At 42.1% G+C, this 13,590-nt stretch overlaps 1 protein-coding gene across 3 annotated transcripts in view; it reads left to right on the top strand.

The window, feature by feature from the left end:
* Window positions 1-12,057, top strand: part of LOC144767648 (B-cell receptor CD22-like) — a 442,866-nt gene extending 430,809 nt beyond the window's left edge. For all 3 annotated transcript variants that reach the window (XM_078651046.1, XM_078651045.1, XM_078651047.1), the window contains 3 exons: window positions 1,146-1,249; window positions 2,032-2,113; window positions 10,754-12,057. In XM_078651046.1, the coding sequence (XP_078507172.1) occupies window positions 1,146-1,249; window positions 2,032-2,113; window positions 10,754-10,864 (297 nt within the window). In that variant the 3' untranslated portion in view covers window positions 10,865-12,057. The remainder of the gene's footprint in view (window positions 1-1,145; window positions 1,250-2,031; window positions 2,114-10,753) is intronic.
* The last annotated feature ends 1,533 nt before the right edge of the window (window positions 12,058-13,590 follow it).

Here is a 13,590-nt window from a genome sequence, read left to right as displayed (position 1 = left end):
ACTCCTTATCCAGTTTTAGTATATTTAATACAGCGCCAAGAACATTTGAACATACAAACGCCTCACGATGAGTGTGAAAAGATACATGAGCACTAATGCAAAACCAAGTCTACAAACTAAATTAAGACGGTGCAACAGGCACAGAATCCCCAATTCCAAGATCAGAACACAAATGATTAAAGGGACTACATCAAGAGATTTCTTCATTGGCAGTTCATATGTAAAAAGCATTAAATCTGTTGCTACACTACTTCTAACGTGACATCCCTACTTAGCTCTTCCCCAGGCAAGTTCTCTGAAAGGTGTCAGCACGTGGAAACTTCCTAAGAAGCGCACTCACGCCAATTGGGCCGAGTAGCGTAAAGCTACAGAGCTCGTTCTAAGATGCTCTCCTCTCTTCAGGTAAGGCAGAAGTGTGCAGACTCTGTCCCTAACCCTAATACAAAAAGTCAAAAATCACACCCCTAAATTCAACATGAGATCACTTCATTTAATTAGGCCTCTCTTGTTCGGTAACCTTCCATGAGGTAATGGACATCCAGCCTCTTTTTCGATGACCTTGGTTCCCAGGCCTTTCCAGACACGAATTAAATCCTACTACATTATCAGCTCCACTTGTTCAAAGGCATTCTCTCCTCCCTAGGTCTTGTCCGACGTTATTTAAAATAACGAGGACAAAGTTAGGGTTACCTAGTTTTCAGCTAACATAAGAAGAGTGCACACGTTTAAAATACATGCATACATGAACTATTAATATATACACATAACAGGAGCCTTTATAAAAGATATGTCCATTAGTCATGAATATACTTCACACATATATGATTACCTAAATTTGTACATTTACTACGTTAATTATTTAGTTACATAAAGAACTCTTAACACTCTGCTTACACGTTATTATACTTCACGTTCCAATTCGCATGATACAACAGGTAACATGTGGATGCGGACTAACCATGATTATAACGCACCCCTACAAATAGAGAGCGAAGTTGCGCTCTATCAATCTTATACGTTTTGCTCCCATGCATCATAACTATGTTGCTATTATTGCATTGTTTATAACCAGCAAACACTGCTACTTATGTTATTCAATTAATGTTCTCTTCTGGAATACAATGGCTGTTTATTCTGTTTAACAGCATGTTGAAAACCATGAAGAGATATCGATGAAAGAGCATCTCTACGGAAATATAGATAATTACATCCATGTGAGAGGCCAGCATCACAGGAGGCCCATGCAAGAGTGAGTATGTGTGCATCATATGTACTTGTACCACAGGGTAAGAATGTATTCACCTTCATGCATTCAGCTACTTCCCTAAGAGGAGGCTGTCTCCCTTCAGTATTGGTCTTTGAAAAGATGCCAGTAGAGAAATAAAAAGGTGCTTTAATTGCCATTTTAAATCTGGCATAATTGTCTTCAGCCATTACCTCTATGAAGAGACAGAGCACAAAATCCAACCTGACCTACTGTTGACATGAAATAGTTAAGCTGATATCTTTTCATTATTAAAATAAGCTCAACATTTTCAAAGACAGGCTGCAGATTCAATAAAGACACATTGACTGCACTGTCCCTCTTAAACTTAGTTGTCGGATCATTTTCAGTTTGATGCAGTCTAAATTAGCTTATCACCTTGTTTATCACTTGCAGCATCCACGGCCAGTACAGATTAGAATGGTTGGGCGGTGGGACCGGGGGGGGGGGGGAGAGATTTTGACAGACGCCGGAGATGAAAAATTAATTATTTATTTACTTTTCCTTCTTGGTTGTCTGTCGAGTACCCTCCCCAACCCGGCCCACCACTACCTCCACTGGCCGCTGCTGACTTGCAGAGCCTTTCATGGTTATCCAATGGTGTCATACAAGTTATGATCGCAAGCAGGATTAGGTTTGAATTTTGAAAATGTTTGCAGTTGTTTTAACAGGGCAAACAAGTTCGCATGTACGCAAAAATGCGATGGATGCTTCATGGCGGAAACAGCTCAGCCCTAAAATTGTTTTTGCATGTTTGTCTATTAAAGGGATCCAGAGCTCATTGATCCTAAATGCAGTGATGTAGAAGAAGGTTACAGCCAGCTTCCAGGAAGACAGCAGGAAGAGCAGGTAAGGACCATTGCTTAGAGTGCACAATGGTTGTACATCTCTCTTCAGTGGGGATCTCTAACAGCAGACATTTTGACCAACAAGGTACCTGAGTTGTGAAATGGACAGCGGCAGCAAATTCACCTATGCCACATATATGTACATTCAGGAGCATATTCTGTGATCTTCATTAGCATGTAGACAGCTTCAATAATACAAGTTGGTTTTCTAAACACATGGTAATCACTTTAATTGGCTGCAAGTTAAGGTTTGTCTCATCATGATTTGCAGTTTATGACTCACCTAACTTGCTCATAAAAGAGCACTATACCCGCACCAGCTCCCTAGGACAATAATATAACAGGACGACTGCCAGTACATAGCCGCTAATTTCAAGTGGTCGAAAGTATGAGTTTCTTGTAGCAGGCATGCAATGACAAACAGAAGAAGAGCTATATTACCATATTGCAGTGGCGACTGGTGGAATTTGAAAGTTATGTAGTGTAATGCCAGTTAACGAATGTTGGCACGCAAGCAAGTGTAACGAACAAGGTTGATGTTTCCCTTGAGGATCCGGGGGAGTACTCCCCACCTACCCCAAGAAAATGGTTGAAAATGTATGAATAAAAGTGCATTTTCTAATAGAATTTCTGTAATAGATTGACCCAAAGCACAGGGGTGCATCTCCTAAAGCAGCGATCTATACTGCTTCCCCTCATTAACAACATATTCTTACAGATGGATGAGGATAGCTCAGGTCCTATTTCAAAGGTGGTGACCAAAACGTATATTACACTAACAAAGAGATATTCTTTCAGTTAGAGAGACACTCAGACCAATGAACTTAGTCTATGTGTAAGGAAAGAGAATGTTTTGCAAGATCACTGCTAGAACTGGGATTTCTGGTTGGCAGAAGTATGCACCCTGTCCAAGTAGGAACCGCTAGTCAGGGTGAGCTACATACACACTAAAAGATGACCTGTGCTCACCTTCTAGTAGCTTAGCACAGAGCCGCCAAACTTATCTTTAAGAGGCAATGTGTAAAGTATTTGTGCAATGCACACACACAGTAATACAATGAAAACACCACATAAATATTCCACACAGCTTTAGAAAAATAGATAATAATTTTTGGAGTAAAACAAAACCAAAATGACAAACATCCAAAAATCCGAATTTCTAAAAAATAAATCAAAATATAGTGCTTAGAGTCAAATAGCACTTAAGGGTTACTTAAGGTCGGCCTGCACCTGGGTATATCCAAAGTTCAGGCCTACCAAAATGATAGGCATGCCGGCTTTAGGACTCATGAGGGTCCCACTAAAAAAGTACCTTGGATGGAGGAGGCGTCGACTTAAAAAAACTCGATGTTTCAGTTCTGATCCTCTCAGTCAATGAGACTTCATTGACTAACTCTTTTACGATGCAGGAGATGCCCTGTCATTGAGCTGCGCAGTCTATCGTCATTGACCCATGCAGTCTGTGTAAGTGATGTTGTAGTTCAGCTACTGCTTTGCGTTGATTCCAATTGGCACAAAGCTGTCACTGCGTTGGTATTGATGGATCAGCAAAAGCTCTCTTTCAAGGGCCCAGGGCTGGACTGGCACCTCTTGGCACGGCATGACTCACAGATGGAAGCGTTCAGGTGCTGTTGCAGGATTTTAGGAAGACTTTAATGTCCCCTTAAAAAACTACAAAGGTTTGAAGTGTGCTGCACAGTGCAGCAAACGTAATGTAAGAAAAGATAGGGGAAATAATAACATTTGTTGTTGTTAGAGCGTGTGTCAAGGTGCTGTTATCTTTTGGTGCCAACCCCTGACTACCAATTATAGTAGATACGACTACATAAAAAACCATAGGTAGTAGCGTGGGACCACACATGTACCACCCATGACATTCCATTTGGAATTAAAGTAACGCATTGAGCTGTTTACATTACTTTTAAGGCTACTTTCCAGAGCAAAAAATATTTTGTGCTGACAGGTAAGTACTTTAACCACACTTTGTGCTGCTTTGTATCACGTCAGAATAGGGGGCAAGCCAGGAAGCCCTTGGAGTCACCCTAGATTCAATTGAGATGGGTCCAGTCCTTTTCCTCAGCAGGGCAAAAGGAAGCAAGTAGCAGGCAACAGGCAGCACATCAGAGTACAAAAGCAGCTCTTCCAGGTCAGCAGTCCCACACAGTGCCAGTCCTTTTTACATCACAGCAGTCCTTCTTCTTAGCAGAGTTCTTCATTGGTCCTGAAGTGTACTGTCTTGGAAGGGTCAGAGGCCCTGTACTTCTATCCAAAAATTTCAAAGAGTGGTCCTGGAAGTGCACAAGTATTCTTTCAACCCAGCAACCCAGTCCTGTCTGCCAGGCCATCTGTGGCAGGAAATCAGTCCTCTGTGTGGGACCAGGCTCATACCAATTGGAGTGTGTCAGAGCCTTCCTGCCCGGGAAGGGCCACCAGAATGCCGATTTATGTAGATGGGTACTCAGCCGCACCTAGCTTTCCTGGTTTTATGGCTTTCAAGAGGGAAGGGAGGAGGCGGCTCCGTTGGGTGCAGGGGTCATCTGAAGAGCCAGGTTTTGAGGTCCTTCCTGAGCTGGAGCAGTGTATGGCTTCACTGGACGTGGCGGGAGGAGGTCGATCCAGGTCTTGGGTGCGAGGTGGAAGAAGGATCTTCCACCCATTCCGGTCCTGTAGAAATGTGGGACGGTGGACAGGGAGAGATCGGCTGATCAGAGGTTTCTCTTGGGTGAGTGAAAGGAGAGACTGTTGTTTAGGTATGCTGGTCCAATGTTGTGTGCATGTGTGAGGAGCTTGAAGGTTATTCTTCTTTCGAGGGGGAGGCACTGGAGATTGCGGAGGTGTTGGGTGATGTGGTTGTGCCGGGGGATTGTAGAGTTAGTCTGGCTGCTGTGTGCTGGATGGTCTGGAGCTTGCAGGGCAGTTTTCTGTTGATTCCGGCATAGAGGGCATTGCCGTAGTCCAGTCTGACAATACAGAGTACCACCACCATCGACAACACAACCACCCCCATGAACATTTCAACTTCCACCTCCACACAGATGACAAGACAACCATCAGAGTCATCCATGCATACCAACCCCAACCCCCAAGCCCACGCTCTAGTTTCTGCAACACCATTACAGACTTCAGTGTGCCCCTAGCCTTAGACTCCGAGGACTACATCTTCCTCGGGGACCTACATTTCCACATCGAAGACCCCAACAACAAAAACACTGCACACCTCCTCAACAGAATGAGCAGCCTCAGATTGTCCAAGATCATCCATGACCCTACACACAGTGCACAACACATGCTGGACCCAATTTTCACCTCCAACAACTGCAGCAAATATAGCCATGTCAAAGAACTCACATGGACTGATCACTCCATCGAACACTTCAGCAGCTCTAGCCTCTGCGCCCAACCGTAGGTGGAACAAAGTTTCAGACCAGCTGGACGAACACCCTAAAAACCTCCAACCTTGCTACCGCCACCAACCTCAAACAGGGAGTGAAAAACATCAACGCCTGAATCACCAATTACGTAGACAGAATAGTCCCCATCAAAAGCAACATACAGAGAAAATCCTCCAAAAAGGCCAGCTGGTAGACCCAAGAACTCAGAACAGTGAAACGAGACAGCAAACAGTTGTAGAAGAGATGCTGCACAAGCAAGGACACCTCTGACAGGGCAGCATTCAAGACCTCCCTCAACATCTACCACCACCTGCTGAAGGCAACAAAGAAGACAGCCATTGTCGCACACATCAAAACCAGTGCCAACAACGGCAAATAACTTTTTTTAACATTATTAAGGAATTCTCCAACCTGGCTGCCATTGAAAAAAAAGTCATACCTTCACAGGAACTGTGCAACAACGTTTTCCACTTTTACCATGACAAGTTTACAACCATGTACAGAAACTTCGAACCCCAACCCACACCTATGGACTTCCTCGACAGATATCCTACCACCGTACCTGATGCAAACCACACACTAGCCACCTAAAACATCCTCTCCACCCAGGACACCACATCCACCATGAAATTCATCCACTCGGGAGCTCCCACAGACCCATGCCCGCATCAGATCGTCAACCTTGGAAAAACAAAAGGATTGGCAAGGAACACACCACCCTACTTAACACCTCTATCACCACCACAATAATTCCAGACACCTAGAAACATGCTGAAGTCAGACCACTGCTCAAAAAACCCTCCACCGACCCCCAACAAACTCAAAAGCTACTGGCCAAGCACATTGCTCCCTTTCCCAGTGGAGGTACTGGAAAAGTTCACCAACAATCAACTCATGACACACCTGCAGCAGAAACAGCTACTCAGCAACTCCCAATCTGGCTTCTGCAGCAATCACAGCACCGAAACCGTCCTGATATGCACCACTGACAACATCTGAACCCTCCTCAACCGACTAGAAATAGCATCAATGATCCTCCTCGACTACTCTGCAGCCTTCAACATCGCATCCTGCCACACACTGATCGAAAGGCTCCACCACATCGGCATCCAAGGGGATGCGCTCAGATGGATCACCTCCTTCCTCACTAGAAGAACCCAGAAGATACACCTCCGAATTCAAGGAGATCACCTGCAGTGTGCCCTAGGGCTCATCCCTCAGCCCCATACTCTTCAATGCATATATGACCCCGTTGGCCAACATAGTCAGATCCATCAGTCTCAACATAATTTCCTACGCAGGCGACACCCAGCTTATCCACTCATTCACTGACGACACCCACACCACCAGTACCAACTTCCACAGGTGGATGACAAACGTCGCCGACTAGATGAAGAGCAACTGGCTGCAGCTGAACAAAGACAAGAAAGAAGTACTGAACTTTGGCAACAGCAGCAACACATGAAATGAATCCTGGTGGCCATCAGACCAAGGACCCACTTCCTCCAACCATGGCAGAAACCTCAGAATCATCATTGACAACAAGCGCACCATGAAATCACAGATAAACGCATCTCCTCCGCTTGCTTCCTCACTCTGCGCATGCTACATAAGATCTTTAAGTGGCTACCCCTATACACGAGACTAACCATGATACAAGCCCTCAACACCAGCCGGCTGGAGTACGGCAACACCCTTTACCTAGGAATCATGGCACACCTCCTACATAGACTTCAGACCATACAGAATTCTGCAGCTAGACTAATCCTCGGCCTTCCTCAATGAAACCACATCATACCTCACCTTGGGCAACTCCACTGGCTCCTCGTACAGAAGAGATGCCAATTCAAGTTGCTGACCCATGCACACATGGCTCTACACAACCTAGGTACTGCCTACATTAACCACTGCCTGAACTTCAACCAACCATTGAGAAGACCCCCTTCACCTCCCATTCACTTGCTTATACCCCCGCTCCTTCTCCCATGTCACAGCAAAGACCTCAAACAGCCTCCTCATGCACAGCTGGCCCATCACCTCACTTCTGGGATTCCAAATGGCCCTCAAGACCTGGCTGTATGAATCAGACTCCAGGACCTGCAAGCACCTGGATACTCTATTGGGTGATTACCCACACTTTATAAATCCTGATAGATAGATTGATTAATTGATTGATTCACTGGATCACAATGAAAATCCTAAACATTTGATGTGAGTGTCAATAATACATATGAGAGATAAAGTATGATATACTAGCTGAAGAATGAATTATGCTGTGTGAATGCCAATTGGTCTATATTAATACATATTCTAACTCAGGCAAACAACATTTGTGCGTGCTTGTGTTTGCTTTTATTAGCACTTTATAGCAGGAGTTATAGCACTAATGTTGGCTTGTTTACAATTTACTTGGATAATGGACACAAGATATAAGCTGTGGTAAATGTCTACACAAAGATATCAAAAATGTAATTAATAACTGGTTCATAGCTAAATATCAATGTAGATAGTTATAATCAACATGGTTTCGCCAGTGTTCAGTATTTTCTGTTGAATAGCAAAGTATCATAACAGGAGTCAAATAAACTCTCAATATATGCAATAATCACAACAAAGTAGGTGTTACGGAGCGTTAAGCTGACACTTATCAGCGGTCCCATAATGCAACCTTTTTTACCTAATTTTTCAGGCGATATGAAACCATATGTAGGGAAACTGCATTTGTTTGGAGCTGCTACAATGTATTTATTGCCTTGATGAAGACCCAGGTTAACACAGTCTAAGGGCTCAAAATGTCAACTTTTTTGGTTCCAGTTTGTTTGAACTGTATTAACCCAAATGTCTATATCATTCGGTTCCTAAGAAATTTCTTTGTCCTATGGGTTTGGACTACTGCACATATTATAAATATCACTAATATATATGTTGGTTTATGTTTGGCTCACATATTTACACTTACAGTGTGCCGTCATTTGAAGTACCTACTTGGTTTTGATTGTCGAATATATTTACTGTATATTGGACTTGTGTTATGATACTTTGTTATTCAACATAAAATACTGAATACTGGCAAAACTTTGTTGATTTTCATGATCATACACTGATATGTGGGCACTTGTACCATTTGTAATTACATTTTGAATGATTCCTAGGGGAACACAGTGGCTTACATTCTTATTACCCACTGCTCTTAATGGGCGCAAGGCACAAGTGTTAAACAGTTTATTTATAAAGTTGTATATACCGCGAACATTACCCACGAGGGTATCAGAGCCCTTTACAATAGACAGTTATTAAACATTAGATAATTGGGGTAATATGCATACATTTGTAATTCGCCATTCAATACAAAAGAGGTAGACAGTGGTATATGGATAACATAGGTGGCTAGTAGTCATTAAAGAATTAAAGTCTTAGGATGTGAATTTTTTGAAGGAGGTATAGGAGGAGATTCTGTGACATCTGGAGGTAGATCCTGAGAATGCCCTGCAACAATTTCTCTTTTTATGGAAGGATTGTGGTTTCAGTAGTAGTGAACTCGCACTTCGCGATTGTCTGCAACCTCCCGACCACTCTACCTTTTGTGCTATGTAACTGGGGGTGTTGCTATGTAGGGCTTTATGGGTCATGCAGGTGATCTTTTGTTGTATTCTTGCCTTGTAGGGTAGCCAGTTCAGAATTTTCAAGGTCGGAGAAATGTGATTATTTCTTTAAGTTCCTGAGACTAGTCTGGCTGCAGCGTTAAGAGATGCCCTCAACGGGGCCAGCTTGTATTTGGGAAGACCGCATAGAGTGGTGCTTCCAATGTCCAATCTTGGTATCACTAGGGCTTGTACTGCCATTTTTAAGTCTGTCTGTGGGAGGAAGGATTTAAGTTTCCTTAGGACACTCATCTGATGATTAGCTCCCTTAGTGGCATTATTGATTTGCGCCTGCATATTCAAGTGTTTGTCTAGGGTGACTCCCAAGGATTTCGCTGAGTCAATGATGTGGGGAACTCAGTCATAGGAAGTTAGATGCTTCAGCCATAAGTCTATCTTGGGTGTGTGAAGGGGGGTGGGAGATGAGAAGCAACTCCATTGTGTTGGTGTTAAGCATGAGGTGGTTGCCAGTGAGCCAACTTTGAGTATTAAGTAGAATAGAGTTGAGGGAGATGAAGTCATCAGGAGAGGAGATTTTCATATACAGTTGTGTGTCGTCCGCATACAGGTGATATGGAATGTTGGCAGAGTTTAATGCGTTTGACAGGGGCTCCATGAGTAGATTAAAAAGAATGGGTGAAAGTGCTGAGCCCTGTCGAATGCCTATGGTGACCATGGAGGGTTGAGAAAGTGATTGCTTCATCTTAATTCTTTGGGTTCTGTTATTTAGGAAGGAGGTTACCCATTGTAACACTGGGCCAGTTAGGCCCATCCTTCGTTCCAGTAGGGACAATAGGTTATCGTGCTGAACCTTGTCGAAGGCGGAGTATAAATCGAGAAGTATCAATAGACATGATTCGTTATGGTCTAACATTTTTGGTATGTCATCCATTATGTGGGTAAGTGCTGATTCAGTGCTGTGACCTTGATAGAAGCCGGATTGGTGTTTGTCTAGGAAGTTGTAATTCTCGATGTGGTTGCATAATTTAATTTGTATACACTTTTCCAGCAGTTTTGCCAAAGTGGAGATGTTGGATATGGGGCGGTAGTTTGTGGCTGAAGAAGAAAGCAGACCCAGCCTAGACTGCAAAAAAAATTGTTAAAACTGATCTCACCTATATCGATATTCGAGATATAATTTCACAATCATACGAAATGGCAAATTGAATGTTATTCTCTATATACAATCTCATAAAGAAGTAGCAGTTTGAAAACATCATAAAATATACATAAATGATAAAAATAGTAGGCAGAGTATATTTTAGCAACTCTAAAAGGTACTGATATATATGTATCTGTGGCTCTCCCCACTGAACCAACCAGCACAACGATTAATTTTTCACAATCTTCTTCATTTATCAAGTATCAATGTAACTCAATGAAACCCTTAAAGATCCTATCTTATGGGGAAATGTTTCAAGTGTTAATAAACTTACTGATTCTAGGCTTAGTAGTGTTGTTGTTTGTGTGAAAAGTATAAAACATGTCAATAAAATATTAAACCGGCATCAAATGCAACCCATATAAAATTATGTAGTCAGGTCATGAACTGGAGAAAGACACACTGTTTCTAATTCTGTGTTTTTCTACCTGTTTTTTTGTCGCAAGGTCTCAGAGGAGCTCAATTACGCCACAATCCATCACTTTGAGAGGCCAGAAACCTCTCCAAAAGAAACTACTGGAGAGGTGATGGTGGAATATGCAACAGTGAGATGCTAGCCCCTCCCGTCGATGAATATATTGGCGATCTGTTGTGGGAGTATCACTCTGCCACGGGTGACATAGACTGCATTGCTGCAGATGAACTGAGGGAGAGACTTCACAAAATAAAATATAAAATAAATGTAAATCACATCAAGATCACAAGAGAAAGGAGGAGCTGAATACGAAATCTTGGCTTTTCGCAGTTTTTCACAATGCGCACTAAAATATTATGATATGCAAGTCAAGGAAACCAAGGGGCAGATTCATTGAAAAAGAAAGCGCAGTAGCCAAAGTAGCTGCTTTGTGTGGCGCTTGATGGAGGGAGCATTGCTCAGCCATGCCTATTAGGAAATGGCGCTGCTGCTCTGATGCACAAATGGGCTGCCAAGCGCCACGCAGGGGTTTCCAGTACAAAATGATATGCGTAGACTAACTCTACACACATTTGGTGTGTGCTGTACAGTGCAGTAAATATGTAATGTAAGAAAAGATAGGACCAATAATAACATTTGATGTTGTTAGCGCCTGTGTCGAGGTGATGTTATCTTTTGATGCAAACCCCTGACTACCAATTTCAGTAGATACGAATGTACATCAAGAACCATAGTTGGTAGTGTGGGAACACACATGTACCAGCCATGAAATTACACTTTGAGCAAAAGTAGTGCATTGAGCTGTTTCCATTAAAAGAGCAAAATGTTTTGAGCTGGCAAGTGAATACTTTAACCACACTTTGTGAGGCTTCGCAATCAATTTGTGTGATTCTGCAGCAGTGCAAAGTATTGATAAATATCCCTAAAATGTTTCTATGCATTCCTCTCTCATTTTTTACTCGTTTGTGTAAAATGGGCCCAGTAATACACCTGGTGCATGCACAAATGTTAGTTGCACTCACTTTTTACATTGGGGTCCAAATTAACCGATAAGACAGTTAAGGTTTTAATCACACAAGCCTGACCTAATGCCAAGTTGCTATTCTGTATTTGATCATAATACTATTTAATTTTTTTTTACAATGTATATATCTTTGTATTGGTTCGTTGTCATAATAAAAATACTTTTTTACTTTTCTCTTGTGTGCATATTTAACAAGCTACTTATATTCTATGGAGCTGGACATTTTCACAAAGAAAACAAGCATTGGTAAAACCAATTGCGACTGCCTGGAACTAGGAATATTTAGTTGGGATTGAGAATACACTTTTTGCTTCCAGGAGCTGTTCTGGTATTTATTCTGCTAAAGTATCATGCTCTCTGCTTACTTACTATTGCTTAGAACATGAGAGAAATCAATTTCAATGTTAGCGTTCCCTTTGTTAACTGGCGCCATAGAGAATAACATCAGCACCCCTAATAGTAGAACTGTTTTTAATATTTCATTTGCACGGTCCCATTTTGCTGTGAAAACCATAGACAGAAATAGCCCTACTTTTATATAAATTTACCTGAAGGATCCCTGCGGGATGTTTTGCCAGTCATACAATTCACACAGTAATGATGAGTAAATTCTTGTGGAATACATTTTTCAAGAAATAAAATTGTACATACTGTATGGTGTGTGTGACTGTTCGTGCACACGTGGTGTACATCACATTTGTGGCAAAGAGTACATCTGTATGGAACATTCTGCACAGAGAACGAATGCAGCTGTTTCAGCCATACGTTTTGTCATTAGTAAAACTTCAATCAAAGAGGCCAGTAGATTCCCACTCTTTCGCTCACAATACACTTCAAACAAAATGACAGAGGATACCAGTGTCAGGCAACAGAATAAAGTGATGAAGAGGTCATACAAACCATGTAACCATAAGACCAAGCTCAGAATTCTGGACTGAATGCATTAGTCCAGTGAGCCATAGGAGCTGGATGCTTGGAATGGGTGGGGAGTTTTGACCTGATGCCAATGGAGTGAGCAGCAACCCGAGGAACTCAAGGTGAGGCACTACCATCTGGCAACATCCTGACACCAGTTCTGCCCCCTCAGCCCCAGAAGAGAGTGGGTGAGAGCTCCCTTCTTTTCTCTGCCTGGGAAACCATTGGCGACTTCATTGCTTAAAAGAACTGAAAGACAGCTTTAACCACAGCTGCGACGGTAAAGATCCAATATAGCGGACCCCCACAAGATTGCTGCGGCATTTGAGCACCAACGCGGTCATTCAATGGTACTGGGCCAATCTCACCGAGCTGACCTTGAGTACTGATGAACAGTTCAGCTGTCACAGTAAAAACAATATCATGAAAAAAGTGCCCCCCCACTTCTTTTTTTGGGAAAAAAATCTTAGTTATAATACACACATCAACTTTAGTTAGATATGTTAGGTATATTTATTTGTACCTTTGATTTCATCAATTCTTTAGAAAATTCTTGAATTTATATGTCAGAAAAAGAACACCACAAATATGACATATACATATACCAACTTAAACAAAACATTTAGAAATAGGAAAAAATCAACAAACACATACACTGTACACAACAAAACATTTACGTCTGTGTTCAGACTATTCCACGAGAAAAATCACATTTGATAATCTCAATAACCATCAATGAAAATTATGGAAACAGTAATGGACAAAATCACAAATGAAAGGAGATATCACGACACATTAGTTGTACCAGTTACTACAAAACAAGTTATTTGTCGTGTTAGTTGTTGTCATTGGTGCTGTTAATTTTTATCTCCTTTTGTGCCGACGCGTTTCGAACTTCATACATCAATTATGAGTTCTCGTCAGGGCCT

The sequence above is a fragment of the Lissotriton helveticus genome, chromosome 7 (genome assembly GCF_964261635.1).
Source record: "Lissotriton helveticus chromosome 7, aLisHel1.1, whole genome shotgun sequence".
NCBI classification, from domain to species: Eukaryota; Metazoa; Chordata; class Amphibia; order Caudata; family Salamandridae; genus Lissotriton; species Lissotriton helveticus.
This window is presented reverse-complemented; position numbering and strand designations above follow the sequence as displayed.